The 19490-nt window shown below is 38.9% G+C and overlaps 1 protein-coding gene across 4 annotated transcripts in view; it reads left to right on the top strand.

Annotated features, from left to right (window-relative positions):
- The window catches only part of GOLGA4 (golgin A4), a 118738-nt gene extending 106765 nt beyond the window's left edge, over nt 1-11973 (top strand). For 3 of the 4 annotated variants that reach the window (XM_045536762.1, XM_045536783.1, XM_045536790.1), the window contains 3 exons: nt 454-540; nt 6280-6342; nt 11280-11973. In XM_045536762.1, coding sequence (XP_045392718.1) covers nt 454-540; nt 6280-6309 — 117 coding nt within the window. In that variant the 3' untranslated portion in view covers nt 6310-6342; nt 11280-11973. The remainder of the gene's footprint in view (nt 1-453; nt 541-6279; nt 6343-11279) is intronic. The other variant, XM_045536773.1, reaches the window with a different exon arrangement.
- The last annotated feature ends 7517 nt before the right edge of the window (nt 11974-19490 follow it).

The raw sequence follows: 19490 nt of genomic DNA, 5'->3' as shown, positions 1-19490 counted from the left end.
CATGCAGTAGCCGTGTTTATGAGATATATGATGTGATTTAGTTAAAGTTGAACATGGGGAACATTTAATTCTGATTATTTAGAGCATATATTTTGGCAATATATCATTTACTAGACAGACTTCTGCAAATAAAAAGCCTTTTAAAATGAATGAGTAATAAAATTTCAACTTAATAAACAAAGGGCCATGAGCGTTAGAACTTTATATAGCTTCATGCTATTGTAAATGCATCTTCTTAAAATAATTATAAACCCAGACATTGTGAGGAGTCCATTTAAATTGAAATTCTAGTGTTGGCTGTTATTTCCTTGACTAATACCTTCACATCATACTTCTTTGTTCGTGGCTTCCATTGAGAGCACTAAAGAATTCCACCAGCAGAACATGTCAGAATGGATTGGAACTTTATGTGTTTCACTCTCTATTAATGATCATCTCTCATTTTTCTTGTAGACCATGGCAAAAGTTATAACCACTGTACTGAAGTTCCCTGATGATCAGACTCAGAAAATTTTGGAAAGAGAAGATGCTCGGCTAATGGTAAGCTCTAGAAATAGGCTATAGATAGAAAATGACTTTATCTCATCTGTTTATATTCTGTCTCATTGATAAAGACTTTAAGTTGATAACAGAAACTTAAAAATTTTAAATCTTTATTGTACTGTAACCTGAAAAGTGAAAGTGAATTTACATTAAGAAAGTTTAACCAAGGGCAAATGTGAATGGATGCCCACAAGGAAAGAACAGTCTTATTTAATAGCATATAAGAGGTTGACACTAATATCCACTATATGGGATTTCCAGAACTTGGGCTGTTTATGGAAAGGATGAGAAAGGCATATGTTCTGGTATATCCAGTAATAAAGTTTTAAACCAAATTATATTATGGTGTTAGATGTTTTATAGATTATAGTTCTTTATTCGGTTTCAGTTGATTTCCAAATACATTAATTCTGGGTAAAAGAATGTAAGCGTTTTTTGAGCATTTGGCACCTTGCAAGGTTTAATGTAGAGAGACAACTGAATTATTAAAAAAATTTTTGTGAAGTTAGCTGTGATTGAAAAATGAGACAAACACACACTTCATCACTTCATAAATTATGCAAAATTTCTCATGCCTAACTTCTTTTGCCCTGGGCCAGTAATTCATTAAGAAGATCCTGTCTAGGCAGATTGTAAAACTTGAGAAGTTTGTGTCCTGCCCTTAGCTTTCTCTTTCTGCTCCTTTTCCTATCTTGATAGTAGCCTGCAAAGCCCTTGGTTACCCTCCCCCTAATCTCTTTACCTACTTCACAACCCAGTGCTGCTTTTCTCTTCTCTCTTCTCACTAAAGCAAACATCTCCTCCACAGTGGTGGGTTAGCATGTCTTGGAGCATTCTCAGTAAGTAGCACCAAGTCAGTAAGTTCCAAAGCATCTCATCATATCTTAATGGACTGTGTTTCTTACAAAAGTTCTTGCTGCTCCTCTTTTATAGCGCTCACCTATTTGTCCTAGTGTAAAAACCTTTTAAAGCACACAAAAAAGTTTCTTTAAAAAAAAAAAATGTAACTAAAACGAAATCTTTGAAAAACATTAGGCTCTTTCTTCCTGAGTACAGTGGTATTCATTCTAGACAGGGATGAAATGGTGACTGGCCTATTCTTTCTGAAATAATCCTCTTCTATCCTAGATGCTGACCTGTCCAGAAAGAATGTCCTACTTTTCTACCATTCTTTTAAGCAAAATCTCATCCATCATTATCTCTTGCTTAATGGATAAGTTCAGTCAACAATCATCTACTCTTCTAGTTGTTATAGGTAATATAGGAAAATTGAAGGTATGGAAGACATGGTTATTGACCTGTGGAACCTTTAATTTAGGGAGAGAAGAGGTAACATCCATCCATTCATACATGAATAAAAGATATACCTAAGTAATATAATTCAGATGATAAAAATAGATGCTTAGAGGCCAGTGTGGTGACTCATGACTTCAGTAATCTTAGCACTTCAGGAGGCTAAGGCGGGAGGATCACTTGAGTCCAGGAATTTGAGACTAGCCTGTGCAAAAGACCCCATCTATAGAAAAAATAGAAAAATCAGCTGGGCATGATGGTGCACGCCTGTAGTTGCAGCTACTCAGGAGGCCGAGGCAGGAGGATTGCTTCAGCCCAGGAGTTTGAGGTTGCAATAAGGTGTGATGACACCACTGCACTCTAGGCCAGGCAACAGAGCGAGACCCTGCCTCAAAAAAAATAAAAATAAAAAGACGTTTAGGAAATATGAAATAAGTTATGATGAGTATGAAGTGAAGAAGACCCCAAACTGTGAGATAACTTATAAATTAATCAATCTGAGTCACCTTTTGTCAGTCTAAGGAGATTCTTGATACTTAACAGAGTGACTAGTGATTGTTTCATGTATCTGATGGAAAGTTAAAATTACTGTTGATTGAGAAAGTTGAAGGAAGAATCACATTTGCCTTAAGATTGCTCTCATTAATAAGATGAGCAATAAGAATCACTGTCTTTGAACAAGTTTCTTGAAGAAATTTCAACTAAATTTATACCCCTGTCCAACATAGCTCACTGGAACAAAACACAGATATGAACAGGGACTTGTCTTTTTCTAGTAGAAAGTGGGCACAGTGAAATGTATAGAAAACAAAGCTTTAGGAATTTGTTAAATAATCCTTTAAAAATAGGCTGGGTGCTATGGCTCATGCCTGTAATCCTAGCACTCTAGGAGGCCAAGGTGGGAGGATCATTTGAGGCCAGGAGTTTGAGACCAGCCTGAACAACATAGTGAGACCACCTACAAAAAATAGAAAAATTAGCTAGGCATGATGGCGTGCACCTGTAGTCCTAGCTACTCAGGAGGCTGAGGCAGGAGGATTGCTTGAGCCTAGGAGTTGGAGGTTGCAATGAGCTATGATGATGCCACTGTACTCTACCCTGGGTGACAGAGGGAGACCCTGCCTCAAAAAAAAAAAAAAAAAAAGATTTGCTCGCATTAGCTTTAAGTGTTATGCTCCAAATGGATCTTTTCTATAATTTGTTGTAAATGTGCATCTATAGTTTCCCTTCTATTAAAATCAGCAAGCTTGAGTCTTTTATTATTTTAGCTTTGAGGGCTGAAAAGCTGGTATAAGAAAATCAAAATAAACCCAAACACATTCTGTAGCTGCCTCCCCTGTCAAATTTATATTTGAGATACTTGAAAGAGTGTGGATTGCACTTTGTGTTGACAATGTGCAGCTCATATTAGTGTTTGCATTATTTATCAGGTATTATAGGAGGAATACATTCTTAACACTTTGCTTTTTGACCCTGATGATTATACTTTTACTTTATGGCATTGATCAAAAGCTTTCCATGACTGCTGGTAAGATATTTTTCACCCTGTCCTGTCTTTACTGTACCTCCCTTCTCTTCAGTGAGTTTTATGCTCTTTATTTGAAAATGCAAGTGTTTTCAGAGTTTAACCTAATCTCAAGAGTATATTTTGTAGATAAGAAGCCATCGTCTGTCAAATAGGATTAAATTAAAGAGCATCATTAGAGCCTGGTTTATTTTACCTAGTCCTTCATTGACTTGTCTCAGAGCCTCTGTTTCTTCACAGTACTATCATGATCTTGTTAGGATTGTTGGAGAAGCAGAGCATAGTACCTGCACTGCGTTTCTCTGATAATGTGGAGGTGATGGTGATGATTATTTAGTGATGTGTAGAACTAGTCTTTCCTGGAAAATGAGACTGCAAAGATGAACTAATAATTAACATGTGTAAGATAAACCATTAAAGACCTCCCTAGGAGAGTCAAGTCATCGGAATGACACCAGTTCACCAAATGCCTCCATCCCAGTTTCAGCACCTTGGAGTGTCAGCCACATGCAGTATTGCTGTGGTGAAAGCCTAGATCTCAACAGCTGGACCTGCTATGTGACTTTGGGCAAACCTGTTTTATATTTCTAGCCCTTATTGGTAAAGTGAGGGTGTTGGATTATACTGTCTCTAAGGTTTCTTTCCCTGTAAAGTATAAAATTCACAGTTTTAGATTTGTTTTAAGTAGGGAAAAAATTGCCTTATAAACAGCAGGCAGAGGTTAAAACAAAAATAAATCTACCAGATGCACATATCTTTGTTTTCCCTAGAGCAGCCTTTTTCCTTCTCCCAATTTTTACTTTATTTTGTCTGCTGTTTCATTTTGTGATGGCTTAGGTAGCTTAGATGGCCAGAGTAGACAGAGTAGCATAGTAGGAACAAGAGTGAATAGAAATGTCCTTGGTTTATCTAATTATTTGTTTTTTACTAAATAAAACTGCCCTAGAAGTATACCCTCTGATTTTTTTAAAGGAAAATATTGCTTATTCTTTAAGATAATTTCATTACGAAAGTTTATTGTAATTGGGTGACAGATAATCTCTTGAAATTGAGAGATTCCATTGTTATATAGAAACCTACTCTTAAAAGTTTCCCTAGAAATACATTTTTCTCTTCTAAAGTACTAGCAAAACTTAATGACATAAACTTGTATCACTGTTTTCTTGATGACTCCATTAAGGAAAATTTCTCTTGTTTAATGAAAAAGGTTTGGCTTGTTTTCATTTTCCATCCATTCTAGTTGCTTTTTACAGTTGCCGTTCTGTTGACTTGGTTTCAGCTTCGCTTTCACACTGGTCCTTCATGTTGTGTCTAGTTCTTGATGAGTCATTGCCCTAGACCAGTCTGTATTATATTAAAGTGTCTCACTTTTCTCCCTTTGGTTGGAATTTTTTAAATCTTCCCTGAATTAATAAAAATCATAAGAACTTTTCAGCATTGTTAGGTACAAAAGTTTTCCATTTCAGTGTGAGGTTTACCCTTTCTCTTTGCACAGCCTCAGAAGATGCATGTAAGCTGGATTCAGGAGACAAATGCAAATAAAACTGACACATAGAAATGCTGCACATGTAAAACACATATTTCTTATCTTGAATGTGATTTTGTCTCTGATATTGTTAGAATACGTAATATGCGATCATTGCAAAACCCATTGCAGACTATTCAGAAACATGTATAGAAAGGGAGTTAATCCTTCATCATCTTCAACCTCTCAACTATTTCTACCATGCCAAGACTATCTCTGTTAATAGTGTGGTGAATATCCCCACATTCTCTAAGCCTTAATATACATTTATAATTATTACCTTATCACCTAATTATTTTATTGTATTAAAATGAGGGTATGCAACAGCTTGCTTTTTTCACTTAATATATTTTACATTATTCCACCTTATTACAAACTGCTCTACCTCATTCTTTTTAATGACTGACTGCATGATTCTATGGATGTCCTGTAATTTAGTTCATCAGTTTCCTATTCATTCTATTTGCTTAGGTTGTTTTCAGTTTTTCAGTATTTATAAGCACAGACACAGGGAATATCCGTATACATATATTTTGCATACTTATGCAAGTTTTCCAATAGGGTATTAACCTCATTGTGTTATGTTTGTTGAAAACATTTTCTAGTTTGTCTTGGATTTTGCTGCTTTTTACTAACTTCGTGTTAAATATAAAATATATATAAAATGATACATCTAAGTTGGTCATACTATCCAGGAATAGACTCAGATTTTATAAACAACATTTGTATTTGATGCTGCCATTTTAAAGCAGGCCATGAAGCTAATTAATGATTTTGGATTATGGCCATCTTAAAATGGGGCATAGAATGTATATAAGGTTTGCCAAAGTAAAAGCTATATTTAATTCTTTTGAATTGAAATTTCAGTTTGGATCACCATTCCTGATATATTGTTGAATGGCAATAGAGTTATTCAGTGTTAAAATTGATACATTTTAGGAGTGAAAATTCAACATATAGGCATATTACCTTTCAAATTAATCAACATTTTCTCAAAAACTTTTTAGGGTAAATTGAGATTATATAAATCAAATTTTAATGTGTACTTTATTGGAATTATGAAAGAAATCATTTTATAAAGCATATAATAACCGCCTCATTTATCTAGTGGATAAATATATACTTAAAATGTGAAGTATACCTTTCATTATGTTGCTTAAGTTTTTTAATGAAAGTTGCAAGTAAAACCTCAGCTCTATAATATTATATTTACTTAGGATGGAGAGGTGTTACAAATTCCTTATATTTTACTTTTCCCTTGATTTGGGAAGATTTGAGAAAAATTTAAGTACAATCTGTTTAATCCTATGAACTTCATATGCACATATAATCTATGTGTTACATTAAGTCTTAAAACTAACGCAATAAGCTTTTTTTCTTCCTGGCTTTGTAGTTTACTTCACCTCGCAGTGGTATCTTCTGAGTAAACCATCAATCTGTGCTTAGTTAGCATGTGGTGAGTGAAGAATAATATGTCTTGTGTCTTTTGTGCAAAAATCAAATGTATTGCATGATACTAACCATTTTGCTGGAATTCTTTTGCTCTTGTTTAATGTACATGATTGTACTAATGGTTAATATAAATATTTTCTGTTAATTCTGTTATATAGATTAATAATATATAATAATCACCACCACAAGAGTTATATAATTTCAAGAAATTTTATTTCTTTAAATGGTAGCTGAAAGTTGCTCCTTGAAATTTTGTTAAAGAATCCAAAAAAGTGCCTAAGTTTATATATCTTATGTTCCTTTTTGTTTTTAATTTTCCAAGAATGGTCTTTGAAATTAATAATTATTGTGACAAATGAAAAAATCATTTTCTAGATAAAAGTAATGTGATATATTTCACAAATCCAGAATTAAAAATACTATGAAGCCTAAGTAGAGTTAAGGCTAGTCTGAAATAATGAAAACTAGTTAGTAAGGTTCATTTAAAAATACACTTTTATTACTTCTTGGGATCATATAGTTTAACATAAAATAACACATTTGTCCTGAGAAGACCTTAGGTAGCCTGCTTTCATTGAATGTGGCTCTTTCTGATTAACATGCTATTACAGTGAAATGAAGGCATCCAAAATATTTCTGCACAGTTGATTGTCTTTACCTTTTTTTTTTTTTTTTTTGAGACAGAGTCTCACTCTGTTGCCCAGGCTAGAGTGAGTGCCGTGGCATCATCCTAGCTCACAGCAACCTCAAACTCCTGGACTCAAGCAATCCTCCTGCCTCAGCCTCCCAAGTAGCTGGGACTACAGGCATGTGCCACCATGCCCGGCTAATTTTTTCTTTTTTCTTTTTTCTTTTTTTCTTTTTTTTTTTATTTCAGCTCATCATGGGGGTACAAATATATTTTTAGCTGTCCATGTAATTTTTTTCTGTTTTTAGTAGATACGGGGTCTCGCTCTTGCTCAGGCTGGTCTCGAACTCCTGAGCTCAAACAATCCGCCCACCTCAGCCTCCCAGAGTGCTAGGATTACGGGCGTGAGCCACCGTGCCCAGCCGATTGTTTTTACCTTTTAAACCCTGTCCCCTCACCTCTACATGTTATTCATGCTATTAGGTTGATTTAGCACCACCTAAAAATTTAGGGTCTATCTTTACCTCAGACTTGTCAGAATTTTCACAAATAAGGTGGATCACAATTAATAGGGCTTAATTATAACTAAAATAAAGATTCTCTGTGATTGTTAATTCAGCCAGTATTCAGCTAATAGTATCAAGGTTTAAAATGCCAACATATATTTCTTTTATTAAGCTTTTAGCTTTAAAAATCCTTTGTGCATACAAGTTTCCTTTTGATTTTCATATATATCCTTTAATTTGTCTTAGTAATTATCTAGAACTATCTTGTTATTGTTCCTGTTTATACTACAATGGCTGGCAATGCAGTGTTTTTATATTAAATGTGAAAATTTTTTAAAATGCAAATTTCATATCTAACCCAGTAAGTCTTTTTTTTTTTTTTTTTTTTTTTGAGACAGAGTCTCTCTCTTTTACCTTGGCTAGAGTGTTATGGCATCAGCCTAGCTCACAGCAACCTCAAACTCCTGGGCTTAAGCAATCCTTCTGCCTCAGCCTCCCGGGTAGCTGGGACTACAGGCATGCGCCACCATGCCTGGCTAATTTTTTCTATATATTTTTAGTTGTCCAGATAATTTCTTTCTATTTTTTAGCAGAGATGGAGTCTCACTCTTGCTCAGGCTGGTCTCGAACTCCTGACCTCGAGCGATCCACCCGCCTCGGCCTCCCAGAGTGCTAGGATTACAGGCGTGAGCCATCTCGCCCGGCCCCAATAAGTCTTAATATTGGGTCATTAAATATGAAATGTCCAATTTCAAATAAAAAATGTAGTTGATTATATCTCAAACAAGAAGCAGGACAATTAATCAAAGTATGCGCCTAAACTATCCACACAGTTTTGCCATCTTAATGGTAGCTTGTTTATACCAGCCAGAAAAAGCCTGGAGAGCAAATGGTGATGAAATCGCCAAAGGTGTTTTCCACAGCTTGTTGAGAATTGAGTATTTTTCCTTTCAAGAAGTGGTCTAAAGGCTGAAAGAAGTGGTAGTCGGTTGGTGTAAGGTCTGGTGAATATGGTGGATGACAGAAAGTTTCCAAGTCCAGCCTCTGTAGTTTTAGCAGCATTGTTTGTGCGACATGTGGTCAAGCATTGTCTTGCAAGAGGATTGGCCTGTCTCTAGTGACCAACCTTGGCTGCTTAATCGCGAGCATCTTCATCATTTTGTCCAATAGGGTGCAGTAGATATCTGCTATAATGGACTGACCAGTTTTCATGAAGCTGTAGTGGAGAATACCAGCGCTGGACCACCAGACACCCTTAGCTTTTTTGAGCAAATATTCAGGTTTTGGACTGTGTTTCAGCACTTCATCTTCATCCAACCATTGTGCTGAATGCTTGCGACTGTCAAAAAGAATCCATTTTTCATCACACATCACAATGTGGTATCATGACAGCAAAGAAACGCAAGCTTTGAGCGGATATCTCTTCTGACACTTGTTTAACTCATGCGAAACCCATCTATCCAGTTTCTTTATCTTGCCCATTTGTTTCAAATGGTCCAATATTGTTGGAATAGTAAACATCAAACCTTGCTGCTAATTCACACATAGGTTGAGATGGATTCACTTCCACTACAGCTTTCAGCTCATCATTATCCACTGTGGTGTCAGGTCGCCCACGTGGCTCATTTTCAAAATGAAAATCACGGGAACGTAACTTCTCAAACCATTAATGTACTATGTGTTCATTAGCCACATCCTTCCCAAACACTTCGTTGATATTTCGAGCTATCTGTGCTGCATTGGTTCCACGATGGAACTCATATTCAAAAATAACATAAATGTTTGACTTATTTATGGTTTCATAAAAATTGCTCTTAAAAATTTGAAAGATAATCAAATGTGTGTTTGAAAGACTTGAGGATGTACCTTCACAATAAACATAAAACAAGAAGTGTCAGGCCGGGCGCGGTGGCTCACACCTGTAATCCTAGCACTCTGGGAGGCCGAGGTGGGTGGATCACTCGAGGTCAGGAGTTCGAGACCAGCCTCAGCAAGAGTGAGACCCCGTCTCTACTAAAAAAAAAATAGAAAGAAATTATCTGGGCAACTAAAATATATATATATAGAAAAAATTAGCCGGGCATGGTGGCACATGTATGTAGTCCCAGCTACTCGGGAGGCTGAGGCAGTAGGATTGCTTGAGCCCAGGAGTTTGAGGTTGCTATGAGCTGGGCTGACGCCACGGCACTCAATCTAGCCCGGGCAACAGAGCAAGACTCTGTCTCAAAAAAAAAAAGTGTCAAAGTGACATGTCAGAGATGATCAACTGTCAAATTTAGTACTTAAGGAAATCGGGCATTTCCTACTTAATAACCTAATAGTTTCCTTTTTAAAACAATATTATAAATACATCATTGCACTTGTTATTATATTACTACAGCTAAATACTATCATTTATCACTAGAAATGTATACTGTATAGCCTTTCTATTGATTGATTAATTGATTGTCTACTCAACTTTCAGTTTGAAACATTTCAGACATAAGATTTGCAAAAATAGTGCAGTGAACACCCAGACTTCCTTCACCTAGATTTACCAGTTATTGACGTTTTGCCAAATTCCCTCTCTCTCTCTCTCTCTCCATATATCTTTTCCCTTTTGTAACATTTAACAGTTACCTGCAAACATTGTGCTTGCAAGTATTTGACAGTTGTAGACATAAACTAAATACTTTAGCGTATATCTTTAAGAACACTGTATAATTGTTGTGTGTAGGAAAATGCCATACATACAATGTAGTTATCTCAGAAAGTTTAATGTTAACAATACTATTATCTAATATATAATAAATATTCAATTTTTTTCCAGTTTTCCAAATGTCTTCCATAATTTTTTAAAATCCAGAATTCATTTAAAGATTGCATATTACATGTAGCAGTCATGTTTTTCTAGTCTCTTTTAAACTGGAAAAATTCTCCCATTCTTTTTTGTCTTTTATGACATTGTCATTCTGCAGCATTGTTAAATCATTCTGGAATTTTGTTTCCCACAACAGCTCAAGCTAAGGTTTCAAAATAGTAACTTACAAATAAATTTAAATATAACCAAAGATCTTTTTTATATTTTCTTTAGATTCCTAGGACCAACATGATTGTTGAATTGGTTTTATAAATAATATACTATTAGGAGTACATCATGAGCAGTGGGCCATATTGTTCATTTACAAATTGAGAAGACATTAAAACTTCCCCTTTCCAGTGAATATGTATGGAAAGTTTATCTCTTTTACTTAATATTATTTGGTAATTTATTTTTATGGCATTTTAAACTCATACTTGATCTGACTACTGGCTTTTAGCATTTTAAGAAACATTATTAAGATTTTGGCCTTGTTTCTCATAGCATTTTTAATTTTTTAAGTTAAGTTTGTTGTCTTTTGCTGTTATACATATCATGCTCGGAGAATTGCAATATGTAGAACAATCAAAACATTGGGAAAGAGGGAGGAGCTCTTTCTCCTCATTAAATCTAAAATAAAGAGCTACATCTTTGTGAGATTCAGCTAAGTCAGCATGTTTACTCTCAGGTTTCTTTATGACCTGGTAGCATTCAATACATGATGAAAGGTTGCAGTTCCAAATTTCACTTACAAAAGCTATTTTCCAGAATTGCTGACTATAGGTTGGTTTGAATCATTCCAAGAACATTAATTTTTTTTAAGATTTAATATTTAGATTATTTCTACTTCTTTACTGTAATTCCCAGATCATAGAGTATAATTTTGGCTGGAAAAAACAAATCTCCCCAAAAGCTGACCTTAAAAGGTTTTTTTCTTGCTGTATCCTCTTTTCCTTTTTCTTTTCCAGTCATGGCTCAGATCTTCATCTTGAAGAAATGGGGAGAGTGACGATGGGTGACTGCTGCTTGGAAAACTGTCCACATTGCTACTCTTTGAGAATGAAGCCGTTGTTCAGGGTCGCTCACGTAGCAAAAAGACCAAGAAAAATCTGGCCCATAGATTTATCGCAGGCTGCCTTTAAAATAGATTTTATCAGTGGAGAAATGGTGATAGTTTTTTCTTTTTTCTTCAATTTTCTGTTGGAAAGAGTTTTATGTTTAAAAGATATTTTGAATAACTTAACCTGATTTATGGGCTTACTTAATGTTCCTTTATTCTTTTTATCCCTCTTTTTAAAGAACTGCTTGCCTTCCTATTTATTTTTAGAGTGATTTTTTTTTTAAAGACTTGTGCAATACATTTTGAGGTGAAACTTAGTGGATTTTTCTGATAAATTAGAGCATTTAATTGACTATTTTATTCAGATTGATTTGTTGACTATTTGCTAAAGACTATTTGCTAGTTCTTTAAGCTATGACATATGATTAAATCCCAAATGGCAGTACCTCATTGTTTACTTAGCTTTTGTACTTATATTTTTCAGAGAAAAAAATACTACTGTAAATTGTAAATAGTCAATACATAACTATTGTATGCAAATCTGTGACTGTTGGCAATGTCATCTCGGAGGAACAGATAAATAAAGTTTATTTACTATATAATATTTGCTTATTGTGTTTCTTCCTAAGTTGAAATCTATTTCAAAATGGTTAAGAATCCTTGCTCTATTTGGATGAATATAGTGAAGAACTATTTGTCAAGATAGCTAAATGCTGAGCATTTAGAAAGATTTTTTTGTGTGTTCAAAATTAATATTACCAAGTTAGAAAAGAGTATGGAAATAAGAAATACTTTATGGTATCTATTTTAGGATTCTGCCAACTTGGAAATGCTTCTTCTCCCTGGAGTAGACCATACTTTGATTGTTTTTAAACTTAGAAATTTCTGGACACTGAGAGATGGGAACTGTTCAGAGGGTTTCACGTACACTTCATATTCTAGGAAACACTGTCCTGAACATCTAGGTATTATCTCACCCCTGCCTCAAGGTAGAATCTCAGTTATTCAGCCAGCCTGGACCTTAGCTCTGCTGCTGTATCCTCCATTGTGATAGAGCAGGGAGCCCTGAGGGGTAGAAGACCAAGGGGGTCTGCCCACAACCCGCAGCTGACTCATTTACTATTCCAGTAAGGTAAGAGGGTTTTCCTGCCATTTTTATTTTGAAAAAAAAAAGAGCATAGTTTATTTAAATTGGCAAAATTTTGTCCCACTGAAGGATTTCTGGCAAGGATGATTTCTTATCCTTTTTATATCTTTTTCTAGGGTAGAAGTTCTGGACCTTCAGTGAAATCCATGTGTAACTTCCTATGGTTTCTCCTTTTATGAAGACAAGCATGTCAAAAACAGCAGAGGTTTGCAAACTTTTCTACAAAGGCCTAGATAGTAAATATTTTTGGCTTTATAGGCTATATAGTTTCTGTTGCAACCTCTCAATTCTTTAATTGTAGTGCAGAAGCAGCCATAGATACTACGTAAATGAGCACAGCTATGTTCCAATAAAACTTTATAAAAGCAGATAGTAGGCTGGATTAGGCTTGCAGGCTATAGTTTGCCAATCCCTGAGAAAGCAAACAAGCTGGATTTTAAACTTGGGGGGGTGACAATCAGTTAACATATGCAGGAGGTGCCCTGTTTTCCTCAGTGCAGGTATGCAGCCCCTCTTTCAGTAAAATGTGCAGCAAACTCACTTCACCTAGATTTAGTGGAACTGGAGGCCATTATTCTAAGTGAAGTAATCCAGGAACAAAAAACTACTGCATGTTCTCACTTATAAGTGGGAGCTAAGCAATGGGTACGCGTGGTCACACAGGATGATTGAATGGACATTGGACACTCAGAAGGGGGATAGTGGGGGGAGGTGCAGGATGAAAAATGACCCATTGGGTACAATGTACACTGTTCAGGTGGCAGGTACACTAAAAGCCTAGACTTCTCCACTATGCAATTCATCCATCTAACAAAAAACCACTTGTACCCCTAAATCTATTTAAATAAAAAAAACTGGTGAAAAAAACAGGGAATACAGAATTTCCTTTAAATTAGAAGTTCCATTAAAAAGATAAAAAAGTAAAGATTTTTTAATGCAATGTTCTGCAGTGTGTAAATAAAATTTAATTTGCAAAACAAAAAAAAAAAGGTGACATTCTCTCAGTGTTATTTGTTCCAGTGAGGAGGGTAAAGCATTACATTGTGTTCAGTGTCAGGGTGTTAGGCTCATCTGGGAATTTTTCTCAAAGATCCCCTGTAACTGTGATTGTGATTGATGCCTGGGAAAGGCTAGAGTTTTTCTAACAACAGTTAGAGGACATGTGTGCATTGTAGATTATGGTGTGCTGAGTACATTGTCTTACACTCTCTGATTGATACTTGGAGACAAAAAAACTAAGGCTACCACAGCCAAGGGTTGACCCAAGGGAGAGAAAGCTGTGATCCCAACACTTAAATCTCTGGGTCTCTGAACCCAAGGCTCTCTCCAAAAAGGTTGATGCAGTAAATACATGGCCAAGAAACAAGTGTTTCACTTTGAAAGGTGTTAGATGCTGTTAAGGTATTACTTTAGCAAACATTTTGGCAAAAATTTTACTTGTAGTTACTGGAATTTATAGCTTCTTTGTTCAGGTAAGGTGCCATGTGAATTTTGATAGGGAATGACCTTGTTGACTACTGTTGAAAATTGTTGAATTAGGCATTACTAAATTAAAGGACTGGAACATTATTTCTGATTTTCTAACACATAAGTGTTAACTTTTTTCTTTCAGAAATTTATTGACTGCAAAAACTCTGCCTGTAGAATAAGTAGCACACACAGGATGCAAGGATGCCTATGCTTTTTCCCTGCCGCAGGGCCCAAAAGATGGATGTGGCTCAGTCGTAGCTTCCTCATCCTCTGCAGCAAACTGGGGCCAGAAGGCTGTGGGCTGAAATACCGTGTTCAGATGGAATGTTTTCTTTATCCCTGAAAAAGGAAACAAGAAAGATCTTTCATTTTTGTTTTCTTTCTGATTCTGAAAGAAATTTAGGCTCATTTTAGATAACATTTCAACATTTGGAAATTTAGAAAATTTGGAAAATACATTTAAAAAAGAAAATCCTCCAGAATACCCTGCCAAGAAATCACTGTTACTACTTTGGTACATTCAATCATGGAGTATTTTTTTTAACATGTGAATGGATGGAAGAATAGGCTGTGTGTGTATATAGATCCATACATTTATATGTCTATTTTGAGAGTCATAAAAATTTCTTTGAAACTCTCCTTGACTGTGTAGTATTTTATCTTATGGATATACCATTGTTTAACTCATTTCTCTACTGTTGGACATTCAGGTTATATGTAGTCACTTTCATTAAGTCCTTCATCACGATCTTACTGTCCATAGTGTGAAAACACTTGAAAAAACAAGCAGGACCAACCTGCCTTTCCCTCAGCAGCCGTTGGTGCCGAACAAGTGGACACATTTGAGATTACTGTGTGCTAAGTTTGTCTGGCACCATTTCCCCTAACATTCCAAAGATGTGATGCACGGGTGAATGTTCTGAGTCTGTATACTCTGTGAACATCACTTTTCAAAACTGGACTTCACCCGAATTTGAAGTGTCAAAGGTGACTTGAAGTAGCAATGCCTAAAGCAAACTTTCCACGGCAGGGGCAGGTGAGGGTGCGTGCAAGGCAGCAGTGGCATACCTTCTATCTTCGAGCCATTTGTTTCTATAATAATAACAATTTCCTCTCACCTTAATTTGGGATCCTCCGATAGATTTGTGTTGTTATGTTCTTTAGAAGTGTTCAAACTATTAATAGAAACGTGAACATTGCCTCAATAACACTTAGTAAACAATACAGCCATTTAAAAATTTAAAGATTTTTCTCTAAATCATCCTAAAATGCAGCTGTGGTTTCATCTCTTACAATTTTCCACCTGCTCACTCCCCTGTTGCGGGAAGACTTCTTGGTTGCCCCACACCCAGATTAGGCAGCCTTTCCTATTAAACAGGAGTGTTTAGTATATTTTCCTGTCTCTGTCCCTGTATGTTGGGAGTGGGTAGGACAGATAATTTGTCTTTTTAATTCATAGGTCTCTAAGAAAAGTTGAATCAAGATCTGATGTAGATCATGAGATCCTGGATATAATGTCTGATGCAATCATTGGATGAGACTTTTGGGATGTCTTGGGGAAGAAGATGAGTGTATTTTTTGGGCAGCCAGGAAGGAAATGAATATTTATGATCCAGTGTGCAGATTGTGGTAGATTGGAATACTGTTTCTAATTCTTCATTCCCTCCCTGTATTTGGATTTTGCAGCCATGCAAAGCTTTTGCAAAGCCATATATGACTTCGCAGTGTCTCCTGTTAGAGTGGATAGAGTCCATTTCCCTCTTGGCTTTGGGTTTAACTGTGTGACTTTGTTACCTCCCAAGTGGAGGGGCTCATTTGCTTGGCGGGTATCAGGACAATAGACGCAGCCAAGTCGGTTATAGCAAGGGGGTCTTGTTATTTGGCATAACTAAGGATCACATAAGGAATAATTCCCAAAGCAGTGTGTTCCCAAACAAGGGGGTTGGGCTGGTTTTATAGTCAGAGGGTAATGAGGTGTGATCTGATTGGACCTTGCAAATGAGGTGATACCAGGAAGTGTGCTCTGACTGGATCCTGCCACGGGGTGATGCCAGGGCTCGATCTGATTGGATTCTGGATCGTGCCCTGTGGTGTCTGCCTAATTCAGTCCCTGCTCCCCAGTCCGGTCAGAGCACTGAGGTTCCACCTATGGTTGCACGCTTGCTTCATCTGGGCATGCTCAGGTTGCGAGACTTTCAACCTGGGGATCTCTGGCTACTGAAAAACAACTTACAACTTTGTTACATAAAAGTTGAGCCAGATTGGTCTGATGCAGTTACAACTTTAGTCAATGAGTTTTGAGTGGACAAGACACATCTAAGCAGAAGTTTTGAGAGCCCTAGCATATTTCAGCCATTGTTCTTTTATCTCTGCCATGCCATTGAGATACAGGTTGCTCCTTCAGCTTGTGCCCTGGAAGAATGAAGACACATGGAGCAGACATGTAAGGTGAGTGAGAAATAAACGCTTACATAAACACTGTTGTAAGCCACTGAGATTTGGGCATCATTTGTTACTGTAGCATAACCTGGTGAAAGCCAACTAATACATTGTACATATAAAACACCAAAAAACAAAACAAAACAAAACAAAAAAACAAGTTGCAGGACAGTGTGTTGTCTTGAGTTTTTAGAAGTGTGACTATGATATGTCTTGGTATGGATTTCTTTAGGTTTATCCTGTTTAGGGTTTGCTCAACTTTTTGAATCTGCAGGTTTATATCTTTTGCCAAATTAGGGAGGTTTTTAGCCATTACTTCTTTGGGTATTTTTTCAGCCCTACCCTCTTTCTCCTCTCCTTCTGGGATTCCAGTGACATAATGGAATATTTTTTTTATAGTCCAACAATTCCCTGGGGCTCGGTTCATTTATTTTTTCAGCCTGTTTTCTCTGTGTTGTCTAGATTGGGTAATTTCTATTCTGTCTTCAAGTTCACAGATTGTTTCCTTTCTCCCCTCCATTCTGCTATTGTGTTTTTCATTCCAGGTTTTGTATTCTTTAGTTAAGTTCCCAATTGACTCTTTATATCTTCTGTTTCTTTGCTGAGGCTTTGTTTTTTTGTTTGTCTCAAGCACGTTTGTAATTGCTTATTGAAGCATTTGTATGATGGCTGCTTTAAAACCTCTGTGGCGGGGCGCCTCCAAGATGGCTGACTAGAGACACTGGTTGCCAGGTTGTCCTGGAGGGAAGGAAGGGTTTCAGATAAAGAAGAGGGGGGAATGGGCACAGCTCAGGTGTCGTTCAGACAGAAAGGCACCCAGAGCCTGCTGGAAACTTCACGGAAAGAAATTGCATAGCAAAACAGGAAGAAAAAAGAAGATACTGGCAAAGATCAACCCTGGGGAAGTTTGAAGCCCAGTGAAGGGGTAGGTGGAGGTTTTGTTCCCACACACCTCCGGTAATCAGCGGGCTGCTGACTTGCTTGGAAGCTTTTCTGCCTTCATGAGCCCAAGCACTGCTGCAACCACTGAACTGGGACCTTCTTGAAAATAAGGCATCGGGCTTCCAGCCCGTTCACAGTCCTTCCCGCTTCCTCCCAACCTCCCGCTGTGACCATGGCCCCCAGCGAAGGTGGTCGCCATACTGCTTCTATGCCCATAGTGTTCCTTGGACCACTCCCGGGAGCTCCAAGCCTTTCAGTTTTCACATCACCTGTTCCCACTCAGGCAGTTCCCTACGTGCCCAGACCGGGGCGGGGGTGGGGGTGTCCCTGGCTAACTTGAGTGATTCCAGAGCTTGGAAATTCTCTGTGGGCTTCCTTCCAGGGAGAGGGACCAGAGGAGCCCGAGTGCTGGCTCTCTTCCATTCAGACTCTTTTCTTCCCCTGCCCCATCCGCCCGCTGCAGCCAAGAGGGCTGATTGAACCGAGACTTTCAAAAGCGGCCGCCTCCCCTCTGCTGGTGCACCCTCCGGTCTGAGGTTTCCGCAGAGACTGGCGCCCACTCCTTTCCCCTTGAGGCCCTGCAGTGGACCCAGGGGTGCTCGATCTGGGAGTTCCTTGCCTGTTGCACTCCCGAGAGACACCTGCCTGCGGGACAGATATGCAGGCTGGATCCCGTACCCCCAGGACTGGATTGGGTTGCTAGGGGGCCCAGGGGAGATGTGAGAGCCGACTGCGCAGGTGAGGGAGTCCACGTGGGCAGAACCGACGGGAGAGTGCAGTGTGGGTCCAAGCTGCCGCCATCTGGTGAAGCACCCATCCCCCACAGGAAAGCTGCCTTTTCGCACTCGGTCGGGTCCTCAGGTGGGGAAGTTCCCAGCCCGAGGCACCGTTGCTACCTTGCTTGGCAAATTCGGGCACCTGGAGGGAGACTCTCAGTGCAGGAGTAGAGCCAGAGGGGCAGAGCTCACTCCCCCAATAGCTAGTGGGTGAATTGCAGATGACCCCTTCCCCACAAGCAGACTTTCTGGTTTGGTGAGGCCACTTCCCCCTTCCCACCAGCTTTCCCCAGTGGCCTGGGAGCTGACCTTTAATCTCTGCCAAGAAAGTTCTAGGACTTACCTCTCAGGCAGGCTTGCCCAGCTTCACTCTTCCACTCACCTTTGCTGTGGTGGAGATCAAGCAATTCCCTGGGAGCTACAGGGCCCCTCCCGCTGCCTGGGGCATTCAAGTGCTTCTGAGAGGCTGGAGCACAAGAGAACATCACTACAAATGGCTGTTGCCTGCAAGCACCAACTACTGACAGGCAGAACAACTGTACAGCCCATTATAACCCCTGACTCAATCAAACAGGGCGTGGCCGATTCTTGCAAGCACCGCCCACCATCTCAGAGGTTAAGCAGGGGGTCCCACTGCAATTCACACTGCTGAGGGGAGGGGAAGAGAACAGAATAGAAGCAGCCCAAAGGGCACTGCTTTTTAGGAGAGGAATAAATGTTGCAGGCAGCTCGAGCTATGAGGGGTCTCCCTCCTCCACTGCAGACCTCTGGGCGCATTGGGGAGCTGCTCAGAGTCTGGGCAGAGACACTGCACTGGACAGCAGGCATAGCAGAGATCTGGTGGCTGCCAATCCTGGGTTTCTGCAACTGATGCCATCCTGATTGCCCTGGTGCACAGCACCAGGTCTGCTTGGGACTCAGCTTTCCAGCAGTAACCTTTGCCTCACTCCCGCCGGGCCAGGGAGGGAGCAGACAGAACAGTCACTCCCCCATGTTGTGCCCCGTGACTGGGGTCAAGTGCACCTCCCACCCTGAGTGGGCTCTAAGCAGAGGAGGAGCCTCAGATGCCACAGGCACCACCTGGGAAGCCTTGGGCAACTGCCTCAGTGGGTCCTGTTGGGGGGAACCTTGGCTGACCAGCAGCTCCAGCCCACCTATGCGTCCTCACCAGCCCTTGTTTCCCCGCCACGTGCCATCTTGCCTGGAGAGCAAAGTTTCCCTCCCTTTACCTCTCTGGTCCTCAGAGGCAGCCACCTCTCAGTAGATCTATTCCCACTCTCTGTGCCCTCATCCTGCAGGGATCCTCGAGGAGCGGTGTCAGGCTGAATCCTGGTGTTTGCTACTG

This window comes from Lemur catta, chromosome 1 (genome assembly GCF_020740605.2).
Source record: "Lemur catta isolate mLemCat1 chromosome 1, mLemCat1.pri, whole genome shotgun sequence".
In the NCBI taxonomy this organism is placed as follows: Eukaryota; Metazoa; Chordata; class Mammalia; order Primates; family Lemuridae; genus Lemur; species Lemur catta.
The sequence above is the reverse complement of the archived record's forward strand: the minus strand, read 5'-3'. Positions and strand labels throughout refer to the sequence as shown.